The 16012-nt window shown below is 43.2% G+C and overlaps 1 protein-coding gene and 1 long non-coding RNA gene across 2 annotated transcripts; one reads left to right on the top strand and one right to left on the bottom strand.

Annotated features, from left to right (window-relative positions):
* Positions 1–3776: 3776 nt before the first annotated feature.
* LOC121840428 lies at positions 3777–4490 on the top strand. The gene is made up of 3 exons (XR_006079616.1): positions 3777–3873; positions 4021–4142; positions 4184–4490. It is a non-coding gene; the product is annotated as an uncharacterized LOC121840428 (long non-coding RNA).
* A 5204-nt stretch (positions 4491–9694) lies between these two features.
* Positions 9695–15155, bottom strand: LOC112221413 (nuclear receptor subfamily 4 group A member 1). The gene is made up of 7 exons (XM_024383561.2): positions 14537–15155; positions 12469–13390; positions 11997–12126; positions 11733–11896; positions 11377–11579; positions 10940–11118; positions 9695–10648 (listed from the first exon to the last, which is right to left on the bottom strand). The coding sequence occupies exons 2-7, from the start codon at positions 13231–13233 to the stop codon at positions 10392–10394; spliced, it is 1698 nt and encodes a 565-aa protein (XP_024239329.1). The 5' UTR covers positions 13234–13390; positions 14537–15155; the 3' UTR covers positions 9695–10391.
* Positions 15156–16012: the final 857 nt, after the last annotated feature.

Genomic DNA, 16012 nt, shown 5'->3' with positions numbered 1-16012 from the left:
AGCATGAGGGATAAAGTTTATCCTGTGTCGGTAAGTGTAGCTATTGAGTTAAGTTTAAGCATCTTAGTAATACAATGTGTTCTATACAGCTGTCAACATTCTCCAAGGAAAAATACACTTAATCAATTATATAATCATTAACCAGATTATCCCAGATACCAGACTTCGATGAGTGATAACTCAGTTCTAGAATGTTGTCATTGATGAGAATGAATTAAAAAATATATTGACATTCAGAATTGACTTTGTTTAGACATCCAGCCTGTACTGTACTTTCATGACAAATCTTCAAAGGCACAGTATTTATTCATTTGGAGTGCTACATGTATTTATCCAGTCTTGATTTATAGGATCCTTCCCACTATATATGTTTTGTTGTGGTTGTAATGTAACCTTTATTTAATTAGGCAAGTCAGTTAGGAACAAATTGTTATTTACAATGACAGCCTACCCCGGCCAAACCCGGACGACTGTGCACCGCTCTATAGGACTCCCAATCATGGCCGGATGTGATTCAGTCTGGATTCAAACCAGGGACTGTAGTGATGCCTCTTGCACTGAGATGCAGTGCCTTAGACCGCTGCGCCACCCGGGAGCCCTATATCAATTAAAGGTTTATGGAAAAACTTCATGTCCTCATGTGAAAACGTGTTTATTAAATATTCTACAGCTGTAATGTCATCGATCAAATCAAACTTTATTTATATAGCACATTTATTGCAATAAATGCATTTCAACATGTTCAAAGTCATGCATTGAAAGGCATGTGGCACTTTAAATCCTTCCTCTTGGCAGGTCTCTATAGGTGACCAGGGGATTCTCTCTACCACATGGGAATTCCTCAGTGGAGCTCATGAGTCTTGCCATGCAGCCTATTTTGTCAGTTCACAATATCAGGCATATGGATGTGGAATGCAAGTGGAGGAAACCAGCGGTGTCCAACCAGGTGTAATCAGTGGAGGACCTGTACCTGGCCGAAGAATACAACCTTCTGTCCCGAGAGCCCAAAGAGCAGGATCTTCAGTGGCTAAGGAACAGTCTCTGTGGCAGATTCAGTGGAATGGCATGTCTCCTTGAACAGGAGCCATAACAACCGCTAACCTTGCACCAACTCCAACAGGCACACCATGAGGAAAAGGAAGTTGACGGCCAGCAATTATGGAGCAGTGGTAAAGGCCAAGCGCGTTACTCCACCGCTGCTAAAAAGGGTCCTCAGATCAGTCATTGGATGGGGTGTTCTGTAAAGTGAGGCACAAATAACAAAGAGGAGGGCATCAAGGCATTCAAATGGCAACTGGCATGGATGTGAGAAGTCAGGGCTTTGTGGTTGCCATAGCAGTGGTTGTGGTCAAGTGTCCCTATAGTGCAAGGGACATTACCATTGAATAGGCAGTCGAAAGGATTTCAATATCAAGGAGGGAGGGTATATTTTTGTTGTTGTTGAAGTACCCCTTTTTCTCCCCAATTTCATGGTATCCAATTGGTAGTTACAGTCTTGTCCCATTGCTGCAACCCCCGTACGGACTCGAGAGAGGTGAAGGTCAAGAGCCGTGCATCCTCCGAAACAAGACCCAGCCATGCCACACTGCTGCTTGACACAATGCTTGCTTAACCCAGAAGCCAGCAGCACCAATGTGTCGGAGGAAAAATCGTACACCTGACGACCGTGTCAGCGTGCATGCTCCCGGCCCACCACAGGAGTCGCTAGAGCGCAATGGGACAAGGACATCCCAGCCAGCCAAACCCTCCCCTAACGACGCCGGGCCAATTGTGCGCCGCCCCATGCTCTCCCGGTCGCGGCCGGCTGCGACAGAGCCTGGACTCGAACCCGGATCTCTATTGGCACAGCTAGCACTGTGATGCAGTGCCTTGGACCACTGTGGCACTCGGGAGGCCAAGGAGGGAGGGACTTACTTAGTGGCACCAGGTCCAAGGTCAGCTCCACATCACTGGAATGGACACCTGCTTCTTTGTTGTGGGGACCACCAAAGTCTCAATCACCATCACCATCCAGTGTGGCAACCTCTGACAGACTCATATTCCTCCTTATGTCAGTACCTGTTTTCCGGGTAGCCAATGGTCCAAAACTATTTCACAGTTCATACACACACACACACACACACACACACACACACACACACACACAAGGCTCCCAGAATAGAATACGTTTTGCTGAAAGCAGCCAGCTAAAGTAATGTACTTAACGTAAGTTCAATCACAAAGGCTGGTCTGAGTGCATGTCTTCAGTTTCATTTAGTAGGACAACAAAATTCACATTGCATTTTACAGTGGGAATTTACAGTGCCTTCATAAAGTATTCAGATCCCTTGACTTTTTCCACATTTTGTTATTTACAGCCTGAATTTAAAATGGATTATACCCCATAATGACAAAGCAAAACAGGTTTAGACATTTTTGCTAATTTATTAAAAAGTAACAACTGAAATATGACATTTACATAAGTATTCAGACCCTTTACTAAGTACTTTGTTGAAGCACCTTTGGCAGCAATTACAGACTTGAGTCTTCTTGGGTATGACGCTACAAGCTTGGCACACCTGTATTTGGGGAGTTTCTCCCATTCTTCTCTGCAGATCCTCTCAAGCTGTGTCAGGTTGGATGGGGAGCGTTGCTGGACATCTATTTTCAGATCTCTCCAGAGATGTTCAATCGTGTTCAAGTCCGGGCTCTGTCTGGGCCACTCAAGGACATTCAGAGACTTATCCCGAAGCCACTCCTGCGTTGTCTTGGCTGTGTGCTTAGGGTCGTTGTGCTGTTGGAAGGTGAATCTTCGCCCCCAGTCTGAGGTCCTGAGCGCTCTGGTACAGGTTTTCATCAAGGATCTCTCTGTACTTTGTCCCGTTCATCTTTGCCTCGATCCTGATTAGACTTCCAGTCCCAGCAGCTGAAAAACATCCCCACAGCATGATGCTGCCACCACCATACTTCACCGTAGGGATGGTGCCAGGTTTCCTCCAGACATGACACAAAGAATTCAATCTTGGTTTCATCAGACCAGTGAATCTGGTCTGAGAGTCCTTTAGGTGCCTTTTGGCAAACTCCAAGCGGGCTGTCATGTGCCTTTTGTTGATGAATGGCTTCCGTCTGGCCACTCTACCATAGAGGCCTAATTGGTGGAGTGCTGCAGAGATGGTTGTCCTTCTGGATGGTTCTCCCATCTTCACAGAGGAACTCTAGAGCTCTGTCAGAGTGACCATCGGGTTCCAGAGTCGTGGTGGTTCCAAACTTCTTCCATTTAAGAAGGATGGAGGCCACTGTGTCCTTGGGGACCTTCAATGGTGCAGAAATGTTTTGATACCCTTCCCTAGATCTGTGCCTCGACACAATCCTGTCTCGGAGCTCTCCGGACAATGCCTTCGACCTCATGGCTTGGTTTTTGTCAACTGTGTGACCTTATAAAGACAGGTGTGTGTTTTTCCAAATCATGTCCAATCAATTGAATATTCCACAGGTGGACTCCAATCAAGTTGATGAAACATCAAGGATGATCAATGGAAACCGGATGCACCAGAGCTCAATTTTCGAGTCTAATAGCAAAGGGTCTGAATACTTATGTAAATAAGGTATTTCTGTTTTTTTATTTGAATAAATTAGCAAAAAAATCTGAAAACCTCTTTTCGCTTTATCATTGTAGGGTATTGTGTGTAGATTGCTGAGGAAATTGTTTTATTTAATAAATTTTGGAATAAGGCTGTAACATAAAAAAATGTGGAAGGGGTCTGAATATTTTCCAAAGGTACTGTATATCTGTGTATGTTTAAATTATGTCTTACACCCAGAGTGAGAGAGTACATCACTTCCAGCACATCTCCTTGCTGAGGGTGGCGTTGATCATGCACTGCTTCTAGTGGGGTGAGCCTGATGTTCCGCATGTCACACCTCATGTCTAAAACGTCGGGAAAAGGGGTAATAAAGTCAAAATGTCGATTCATCTACAAATTCAATGTTTTACACAATATTGTATCATATTTGATGAGTAACTGACCTGTCCGTTCACAGGCTCGATTCGCTGTAGTCTTTACAACTGTACGCGTGCGCTCGGATCACACTGGCACAGGATGTCCATGCACCGGGTGGCCTGTGTGAAGCAGTCCTGTTGGACTGGAAAACAAAGAGATTTGGTCAGTCAGTTTGGTCAGACATTTTGTTTCCCAATCAACAGTCTGGATCTTTCTCTTCTGTCATGGTAGATGAGCTACATTTTATGGTAAATACAGGGCCAATTCTCTCTCACCGGAAAATGGCAGGTGTGATGATTCATTTTATTTTTTATATCGGTTTGATTGCGGGGAGGCACTGATAATGTCTGCAGTTTTCGGTTTGGCTATTTGTTTCAAGTGTATTAGTCTATAAATAAATCTCTTTGTCAAAATTCGTCATCTCTGCCATGTCTTATTCGACGAGTAGTTGTTCAGAAATGTTTATTGTTTGCCTACATTTTACTCCCTCCTCTATGTTTAATATAACACACATACATGAATTATTAATTTTGGTTGCCTATCCTGATGTGAAGTTTGTTCTATAAAAATTATTTAACTCTGATGTGTGCTACAAAATTAAGGAAATTAGAAGGGGCGGAGGATTTCGGCAAGGCTATTTTCTTGTCTGCAGAAATGTTGGTAGCTCATGTTGACCAGTAGTGTGTGCCTCAGAAAGTTTCTGGTAGGTGGGAGCATTTCGGCACAACACCGGCCTAACGTTAACTAGCAAGTCTGACTACAGGAACGGTGAGTAAACGTTAACTAGCTAGCTAAATAACCCTTCCCTGGTGAACTAACGCTTACTAGCATTTCACAACGTGAAAAAGTAGCTGGCTAGCTCACTAAAGACTTGTCAATAAAAAGGTCACAACAGTCATTATGCTAGCTTTCTTTTTACTTGCAAGGAAGGTAACGTGCGTTGAACCTAATTTATCATTGAATCATACAGTTTTATACATAGACTATCCCGTGTTTAACCCATTTAATCCCGAATTTTCCCAGACATGAAAATATCCAAATCAAGTGTCATTAGTAACCCTTTGAGGTAATCAATCATTATTTTTTGACATTTTAATGGAAAAGTAGGTGAAAAAGTGTTTTATGGTCGGTCACGGTGGGATAATGTTACTTATCCTGAATTAACATATTTCTCGTATGCAGTTATCAAAGTTCTTATAAATCCCAACCCAGTTATTAACACATTTAAATGCATTCTAGTGGCAATACTGGGGACAGCCAGTGACATTCTAGTGTGACTATTTTACACATCAAAAACCCTTATACAACAGGATATGAATACTGAGAGCAAAGACAAAAAGACAACAACCATCCACTTATTTCAACATTGTTACTTTAGTGCCACATGTACTGAAACATTAATATTGTAACTTTATTGTAATATTTGAACTTGTACTTCAGTGCAATATTCATTGTAACATTGTCATTGTGACATTTTAGTGCAACATTCACTAACAACTGTATAGCAGTCCTGTGATTCATTCCCACTGAACATAAAGGTAACATTTAGGATAGAGGTAGCCTGTAGAATATGCATTCAAGTAGAGGCCTACACTGAACAAAATACAATTTTATATATATATATTTAAAAAGCACCACTGGACAAAGAGTGAGACAATGAGTGCTTTTCTTCCTAGAGTCCGTTGTACTGCTTCTCCTCACCCTTTATCGACTTTTCTATTTGGTCTTATCTCCTTTTCTACTGTCCATGGTATATCTTGAAGCAATCAATGTGCAGTGGCGCTTTGCATTTCTCACATGCATAGGTAGTGTGTTTGTCACAATGACGACTTCTCTGGAACCGGTGCATTGTGTTGATTGGCCAGTGAGAAGCTTTGTCATATCTTGCCTGATCTTCAACAGTAGCAGCCAGTAAAGATCTCCTTCCATGGCTCAGTGGTTTCGTGCCAAACTTTTGCATATTTGGGCTGTATACTATGTGTTTTGGAATCACATCAGTGGCAGGCCTCTTCGATCGTTTGAACACTCAATCTTTATTTTTGACCACCTGCAGCTTTTCCCTTGGCTCTTCTGGCTGACCCCTACGGCTTGTAGAGGCCCTTGGCTCTTCTGACTGGACCCTCTGGCGGGTAGAGGCCCTTGGCTCTTCATTACCAACAATGGAGGGGCGTGGGGAAGATTGGGGGTGGGGTTGAGGGGTAGGTCATCATCACTGATAACGTTATTCCTGTCATGATCTGTTTGCATAGGTTCAGCATATGCATTCAACAGCCTGGCTGGCAAATGGCCTGTCCATATCTGACCCATCGCTATCACAATCACTCAGGACAGCATCTTTCTCATTTTGAGGGATAACTGCCATGTTGCATGCCCTGTCTGGGCAGTCACCTAGATCCAACATATCCAGAACTTGACTCAAAGTGAAACTAAAAGAAAGAACAGAGTAGAAAGTTAGGTAAAACAAGAACTATGTATGTGTATAACTATGTGTATACCTAGATGCACGGTGTTATCCTGCCGGTCACTATTGTTGCCGTCAACATGTTTACACATTCTATGACCTCACTGAACAAAGGTGAGTAATTGCAAATGCATATTATAATCATGCAACAGTCTGGATCTTTCTCTTCTGTCATGGTAGATGAGCTACAAATGCATAGTATAATACTATACACCTTAAAGATGATGTGTACCAAAAATGTCCTATCTTTATGTTAACATACTTTACTAACCTGTTGTTTGGGAGCTTTGATGCAGCCATCCTCTTCTCATGGTGCATCCAGGAAGTAAACAGCTCTGGTCATGTGACAATTTACACTAAACATGTGACACTGCACATCATTCATTGAGATCCTTTATTATTTCAATATTTGCTGGAAATGCATTGATAGATCATTCAGTAACATTTTTAGAGCCTTATAACTGAAAACGTTTTTTTACGGTCACTATTGTGACCGATGGGATTAAATAGGTTAATGAAAGGTATCCAATCACAAGTGAGAGAAACCATTGACATATGAGACAGATCTGGGTTGGCCATACAGAGAATCCAGAAAGCTATACACTCTTAGAAAAAAGGTGCTATCTGGAACCAAAAAGGGTTTTGGGTTATGGCGACATTCTCAGAACCCATTTGCAAGATTCCACTAGACGGACCCTGACGTGGAACCCCCAAGGTAAACTGATGTACTATCCAGGCCCAATGTACTATCCAGGCGCCCAAATGTAATCCTGGCTATGGTGGCTGTGTCCTGTTGATTTCATCACCTTATATTTTGTTGGCACAATGTGCCTTGCAAAGCCCCACTGGCAGCATAAGATGGATGGACTGATGGCCCATATGTGTGTATGTGCCAATATGAACACTTTGTACAACCAGCTTGATTACATCGCAACTGCCAGCAGACTCATTTGGACCTTCTCCAGTGCAATCCTCTAGAAGTAGCCCCATAGGCCTAATGCCTAGAAGGCTTTTTTTTAATCAATGCTTGAAGTGGACTAAAATTGGTGTTGGTACTAATTTAATCAGACCTAAATTCACACAACTGGACTTTCATGCTGTGAAAAATAAAGAAATAGAGAGAACTACAATTATATTAGAGAGAAGAATTCTCTTACATAACTCTTTAAAAAAATTGTATATGGAGCTGCGGTGTAAAGATGAACAATTCTGTCTATGTAATGCCCAAAACCAACTTAGATTGTATCACAATACATATGAAATGTTAAAGCCACAGTCTAAGATTTCCAGAAATGTCAAATAAGGAAGTACTGTAATCCTCTTGATTTTGAAAAATATGACTCCCGTTATCATAACTACTAAATGGTGTGTTTTTGCAGGCAAAGGAAACTGAACAAATGATGTACAATAGCTTTAAATCAAGTTGATCATTTCTTGAGCACTTTAATCATTTTATAATCAAGTGCTCTTTACATCTGGAAATGTCATGACTGCACATCTTGCAGATTGTGGCTTTAAGTAACCCATGCTAATTTAAAGACATTCATTGTCATGTATTACACAGAAATAGTCACAATGGACACAAACTATGTATAATATTCATAGATGCAAAAACCAATACAGTTGTAATATTTGAACTGTTCAATCATAGCTGCCATATCAGTGATATTTGCACAACATTACTGACATAGCATAATCTCCAATTGGTAGGTCAGGGAACCTTCTCAGATTTCCTTATGATTGTAACATGTTTCAGTCACAATGCTACAGTCGATTCATTGTGCATATGCAATAACACCATTATAAAACAAGTACAATCTTGAACCTGAATTTTAAAAAGACCATAGCTAAGGCATAATATACGGACTTTGATGTTATAGTAAGACGATGCAGTCATAGGGCTTGTGTAAATGTAAAACATTCCTTTATGTTGATCAGAATCTACTGTATAGGCTCTCAATTATAGCACAGCATGGTGGTATTTAAGTTGTTAACAGTCTGCTTTTGGTTCATGGTCTTAAAAATATCTATACATTTTGAATGTTTAAAACATACTTGCAGTGAAGCCGCTTAACTACATCAGTTATCTAGCAGATCTCACACAAGGTCAGTTTGCTAAGTTGATATAAAAATATAATTATATATGTATAAAAAAACGTCTGTAGATATTCCCTCTGATACACTACTGAAGCTGTGTAAATAAACCACGTCACGGCTGTTGAAGGAAGTGGACCAAGGTGCAGCGTGGCGACCGTACATTTTCTTTTATTATAAAAAAAAAATGCCGCCAACAAAACAACAAATGAGAAAACAACTGTGAAGCTACAGGCTATGTGCCATAAACAAAAGTCAACCTCCCACAAAGACAGGTGGATAAAAGTGCTACCTAAGTATGGTTCTCAGAGACAACGAGCGACAGCTGTCCCTGATTTGAGAATCCTACCCAGCCAAAACATAGAAATACAAATAATAGAAAATAGAATACCAAACTAAACCAAAATAGAGACAAACAGGATCGCTAAGGTCAGGGCGGGACAGTACCCCCAACCCCCAAAGGTGCGGACTCTGGCCGCAAAACCTAAACCTATAGGGGAGGGTCTGGGTCTGGGTGGGCATCTATCCGCGGGGGCGGCTCAGGTGCGGGACGCAGACCCCGCTCCACCACTGGCTCACCCCACTTTGGTGGCACCTCTGGTGCGGGGACCCTCGCTCGGGGCTCCGGACTGGGGACCCTCGCTGGAGGCTTCGTGCCATGAGAACATCGCTGGAGGCTTCGTGCCATGAGAACGTCGCTGGAGGCTTCGTGCCAGGGATCGTCACTGGATGCTTTGTGCCATGGATCGTCACTGGAGAGATACACAGGAGGCCTGGTTCTGGGTACAGGCACAGGACTCAGGTTGGGGAGACATAGAGGAGGCTTAGTGCGTAGAGCTGGCACAGGGCTTACCGGGCTGGGCAGACGTACAGGAGACCGGGTACGTGGAGCTGGCACAGGATATACTGGGTATATAGATGCACCAGAGGTCTGGAGCGCAGAGCTGGCACAACCCATCCTGGCTGGATGCTTACCCTAGCCCGGCAACTATGGGATGCTGGCACAGACGCCCACGTCATCTGCCCCCCCCAAAAGTTTTTTTGGGGCTGCCTCTCAGGTTTCCGTCGTGTCCTCTCCTCCTGACCACGCTGCTTGGTCCTTTGGTGGTGGGAAGTTATGTCACGGCTGTTGAAGGAAGTGGACCAAGGTGCAGCGTGGTGAGAGTGCATTTTCTTTTATTATAAAAAATGACACCAACAAACAAGAAAAGAACCGTGAAGCAACAGTCTATGTGCTATAAACAAAAGTCAACTTCCCACAAAGACAGGTGGATAAAAGGGCTACCTAAGTATGGTTCTCAATCAGAGACAACGATAGACAGCTGTCCCTGATTGAGAACCCTACCCGGGCCAAAACATAGAAATACAAATAATAGAATATAGAATACCCACCCCAACTCACACCCTGACCAAACCAAAATAGAGACATAAACAGGATCTCTAAGGTCAGGGTGTGACACACGTCCACCTCATCTCCCACAGTTGACCACTGTCTACCATTTTGGTTGGGGATCATTGGTGGCACACTAACAGTTAGTGCACACTCACAGCCATAAGTCTGAAATACTGCACTAAAACAAGGAAAACTTTTTCAATTATAACACATTTTCATCACCATACTACAGCCATTGCTAATGAACGAGAGAGGTCAATTTTTCCTCAAGTACGATAGTGCTTGAATAGCTTCATATCTTTTTAAGTCTTACAGTATAATTCAGTACTTTCATGTGAAATCTTTGGGAGCATATTTTCCTTAATTTGTCCCTACTCAACACTGAGACCGCTTGATCATTTGACGTTCCTTTATCGTCGCTTTAGCAGCACAAGTGCATAGTCGGTATTGTCTTATCTCGCTCTCATAAAGGCAGAATGTCCATGGTCATTCTGTCAACTATGGGGGGTGGTGGGACCAAGTCCTCAAGCTTGAGATAGAAGATGCGTTGCAGGCCCTGGGTGCAGAGAGTCCGTAGCTCAGGCAGTTTTCCCAGAAGGCGGGACAGGTAGTTGGGCCCAGTGGAGTCGGGGGCGCAGCTGGAGACGTGATCTCTGAGACAGGTGATTAGCTGGCTCTGGAACTCCTCCACCCGCTTTGGATCCTTCAGGCCGTGGCGGTCTGTGGAGAATCAGGAGACAGAAATGGCATGAGTGTGTGACCAGGTAAAGCAGAGTGAACACCAAAAAGAGAGGTCATTTTTAACATTATTCTATAACACAATAACATTATGTAGGCCTATGTGTCAAGATTCATGCATATTCAGCTTGTTCAGGCAGCTCAGGTTAGGGTGAGCATAAAGCTTGACTGCAGGCTCTATGTTGCAACCTCATACTGTACTGGTTTATGGTGTCATATCTCTAGCACAGCCTGGCAGGCTGATGTGTAAGCATAGGTGGGTTGAGCTCTCACCAGTGATTATGACCAGAGTTGTGAGGCAGGAGAAGGATGACACGTCCAGGTTCATGCGGTGGAGGCTCTGGGAGAAGTCCATGATGGAGTCTATCCAGTCACCGAAGCCTCGTATACACTGCATCCGGTGAAGCACCATGCCATTGCAGAAAATCAGCTTGTCCGTCTCAGGGTTGGACCTTGGGAAGAGAATATAATAGGGATGATTTACTTTTTTGGGTGGGGGGGGGCTTCATGTTTGTTATAGCAAAAATATCTGCACAATGTTAGTTGTGGGTGCAATCACCCCAGTCATATCCATAATGTATGTACTGTATAATCATAGCAATACAGAGAGTAATGTCAAAACAACAAAGCCATGGCTCTGATTATGCAAGCTATTTTTTTTGGAGCGTTTTATTTTTTTAACAGCGATAACATTTGGTTCTTCTTTTCACCTGTATGCTAGTCGCAAGATGAACAGTTCTAAGAAGGCTGAATCCAATAGCAGCTCCTGGTCCTCGGAGCAGAAGGCGGTGAACCCAGGGATGCTCTCAGCCCACTTCCTGATCACTTCCATGGACTCCGTGAGGAGGTTGTAGAACTGTTTGATGTCACAAGTGTCCTCTTTCTCTGACAGACTGGCCACAGTCTCCTGGTACTGAATTACAAAGGAAGGAAAGAAGTTAGTTCTGTTAGTTCCATTAGGGGAATGCCCTGCATTCTCATGGTTCTATTTAGGCCAACAGCGACCTAATAATCCCCAAAAACAATAATAGATAGACCACAATGGAGAATTTTCAGTTGTCCTTACCTTGGAGTAGTCCAGTTTCTCAACACCAGAGTTTGATTCAATGTATTCTCTCACAAGAGAGGCAATGATGTCGACTCGAGACACAGCAGACGATAGGCCCTGGACTGCTTTTGGCTTGGAAGGCAGACGACCTCTTCGACCTTTTAAGCTATCTGTTCTCACAACTTCGAGAGAGAAATTGATAATGTCTTAGCAACTGAGAACTGAGAAAGAACAGTGGTTATGGTGAGAGATGTGGTAGTAAAATTAATCTGAAGGGCTCACCTTCTTTCACCATGCCTACTGCCAAGCACTTCTGGAAACGACAGAATTGACAGCGGTTCCGTCGCCGCTTGTCAACTGGACAGTCCTTGTTGGCAAGGCACACGTATTTAGATTTTTTCTGTACAGTACGCTGCAAAGCACACAGAAAAAAAGCTTAGCTATGGTGGCTCAGTCTCTATACCAGTCCAGCAATGGCGATGCATGTATAAAATGTGTTTTGCATTGAATAAAAATGTATTAGACACAGTGCTTGACTTGGGTAGGAGCTCACCGGAGCTGAGTACCGACACCAGCATTTGTCTACTGCTACTCTTTTAGAATATAAGCTCAAAAGTATTGTGAATCTCATGCACCTAAATATAAACAGTACCGGCACCCAAAATGAGTACCGGCACCTTTTTCAGTTCAAGTTAAGCAATGACACTCAGTTATGGAAAGAAATTGACTGAAGAGAAAGGAAAAAGCTTCTCACCTTGAAAAAACCTTTGCAGCCCTCACAGGTGCGAACCCCATAGTGCTGGCAGGAGGCGTTGTCCCCACAAACAGCACAGAGACCCTCGTTTTCAGTAGGGCTGTGCGGTTTCGCAGACATTCTCCCTTCAATGAGGCCTGAGACATCTAGGGTGCCTGGCTCCTGGGTTAGAGGGGAGAAGGACAGGGGGGAGGGGTGCTGATGGCCCAGAGAGAAGGGGTCTTGCTCAGCCAGCTGGGGCTGGCCCAGAGGAGACAGATCCTCAACTGAGCCGGGACAGAAGGTGAAGAAAGAGGATGGCTGTGTTGATGCAGTCTTATCAGCCACCCAGCTGCCCGGGTTGGGAGAGTATGGACCGAAGGGCGAGTCCCAAACTGACGCAGGCTGGGTCTGGAAACCTGGAGTACAGGGAGACTGGGCTGACACAGGGCTGCCGAAAAAGTCAGAGCCACCAGAAGACAGGGCTTCGTCGAAGTAGCTCAGGGCCAAGGTGCCAGGGTAGCAGCCGTAAACCTGGAAGTCATCAATTTTGAAGGGCGGCTCAGGGTCCGAGGCGGTGGTAGGAGCTATGGCAATCTGATGGGCATTAAACTCTCCAGCGTAAGTGCCCACCAGGGAGTTGATGCTAGTCAGAGAAGGGGCAGAGAGCTGGTCCGTATGACTACTCACATCCATAGCAAACCTGGAGGTAAGGTCCAGGTTCAGAGACTCTGAGTTGTAGAGGCTGTTCTCATAAGGCTGAGCTCCATGTGGGGGGACATTCATTTGTGTGGATTCAAGGTACAGACAACTATCTGTGAGAAAATGGACTTTGGCAATTTTACAGAGGGTCTGTGTGAGCTGACTTTAGGAGATCCTACAATCTTCTAGAAGCTAGTAATGAGTTTGGAGTGGACATCCTGTTCCCCTGGGTTGCCAATCCCTGAATAGAGAGGACTGTCAAATCTAGGTCATCGAAAGGCTTCACACACACACACACACACGCACACGCACACAAACATGCACACACACACATCACATCTGCTGCTACCAGACTCTTATTATGATTGCTAAATACTGCACAATTTAAACACTTGCCCTCCAATCCCCCCTTCCCAAAACAACTTGTAAATTTACAAACTATAATTTGTGCCTTCCTGTATTAAACTTATGCTAACTGTTTTCTATTCTACTGAGCTATTTACTTTGTCGTATTCTTATCTTTTATTACATATTTCTTACTGTTGTTGCATTGTCGAGAAGGAACCTACAAGTAAACATTTAGTTGGACAGTATATACATACCACTAATAAAACTTGAAAAAGGCAGTCTGAGCCTCCCTGACTGACCATAGATTCTTAGAAAGCATAGTTAAGTGTTTTCCTGAACTACATCTCCATTATCTGGAAATCCTTGAAGTTTAAAAACACACCAAACTACATGTCTGACACATCTGAAGGGGTTGGCTTTCAGAGCTGGGACTCAAATGAAGGAAGAGGAGTGTAGACCCCCTACTGAATGTAACAGACTGATTTGAATGTCTATCAGCACAACTAAAGTCGGGGAGACTCTGTATCCGTGTAGCCACACTAGTATGCTTTTATCTGACTGTTACATTGCTTTATAAATAGTGTAGCTGGCAGTACATTAGATTAGGACACAGAAGGTGCACAGCAGAGGCACTATGTAGGAACACCTGTGGTACCTCATACTGGTCTTATCATGCAGCATTCTTATAACTGAATAACAGTATTAACATACTGTATGATTGTATAATGATAATTTCTTGTTATTTTTGACTTGCAAATATATTTTATGACTAACTTTTATTTGCCCTCCCATCAACTGTGGATGACATGCCCCCAGTTCTAAGGTATTTTGCATGTATGTCTTTTTAGATGTATGCATCTCAGGACAAAATGGTTTTAATGTCAATAATAAAGTAAATAGCAAGGATGATTCATTACCTAAATAAATGTACTTAGAAAATGCACTGTAATATCATACTGAAAGCAATACCTGGAAGCTGCGAGCTTGCTTACCTGTTTATATATATCTCACTAGTATTTTAAGCAATATCCATAGTTACCTTGCATCTGAAGTTGCTCTGCAGTTCTGTTATTTAGATCTTGGGAACACATTTATACAATCAATTTTATTTTGCCATTACGTCAGAGGGACGCCCCCTTTAATGGTGCATTCAAGACAACTGGGAACTCGGAAGAATACGAGGTGAAATCATGACGTCAGTGATCTTTCGGACGGAAAGCCGGAACTCTAGAAAGAGGCCCGAGCTCCCGAGTTGGAATTCCTAGTTGGATGATCGTTCAAAACGATTTTTCCCAGTCGGAACTCGTTTCCTTCAGAGTTCACAGTTGTCTTGAACGCACTGAAGTCGGAAATCGGAGATTTCCGAGTTCCCTGTTGTTTTGAGCTCGGTGTAATTTCCCATACAAGCAATGCAGGGGCGAGGATCTGAAGCCAATCAGCTCGTATTCAGTCAGACGTCCTTTCAAGTGACGCGTTTGCGGGATTCCATTGATGCAAAGGTCCCCAGAGTCATATAATCCACATTTGCTACAAACACAGTGAGACAGGAAAAAAATATATATACAAAAATACATAACTTTACGCAGAGCAAAACAAAACGGCAACTTTCGATGACACAAACAACTTTCAGTCGCTCTTTGGGCAATTCTAACAAACATAATCAGGCATGCTCGCTTAAACACAATGAGGAAGTAGCGACAAAACGAAAAAGATTTGTTGAATTTTTACCCAATGTTAAAGATAGGTGGTAAAATGGTGTTGATTCAGCCAATCAAAGATGATAGATATGACAAATTGGCACCTTTATCACACCTGCTTACCTCAGCCTGGTTTAACTTAGTTGTACTTGCCTATATGTATTTTTGTCATGTCAGTATTTCCTGTCCCTTGACACATGTTTTGCTGCTACAGTGACTATTCTTGGCCATTGCATGCTGATAAAAGTACATTATATTGTGTGTATGTATATATATATATACTGCTCAAAAAAATAAAGGGAACACTAAAATAACACTAGATCTGAATGAATGAAATATTCTTATTAAATACTTTTTTCTTTACATAGTTGAATGTGCTGACAACAAAATCACACAAAAATGATCAATGGAAATCAAATTTATCAACCCATGGAGGTCTGGATTTGGAGTCGCACTCAAAATGAAAGTGGAAAACCACACTACAGGCTGATCCAACTTTGGTGTAATGTCCTTAAAACAAGTCAAAATGAGGCTCAGTAGTGTGTGTGGCCTCCACGTGCCTGTATGACCTCCCTACAACGCCTGGGCATGCTCCTGATGAAGTGTCGGATGGTCTCCTGAGGGATCTCCTCCCAGACCTGGACTAAAGCATCCGCCAACTCCTGGACAGTCTGTGGTGCAACGTGACATTGGTGGATGGAGCGAGACATGATGTCCCAGATGTGCTCAATTGGATTCAGGTCTGGGGAACGGGCGGGCCAGTCCATAGCATCAATGCCTTCCTCTTGCAGGAACTGCTGACACACTCCAGCCACGTG

The sequence above is a fragment of the Oncorhynchus tshawytscha genome, linkage group LG22 (genome assembly GCF_018296145.1).
Source record: "Oncorhynchus tshawytscha isolate Ot180627B linkage group LG22, Otsh_v2.0, whole genome shotgun sequence".
Taxonomy (NCBI): Eukaryota; Metazoa; Chordata; class Actinopteri; order Salmoniformes; family Salmonidae; genus Oncorhynchus; species Oncorhynchus tshawytscha.
The sequence above is the reverse complement of the archived record's forward strand: the minus strand, read 5'-3'. Positions and strand labels throughout refer to the sequence as shown.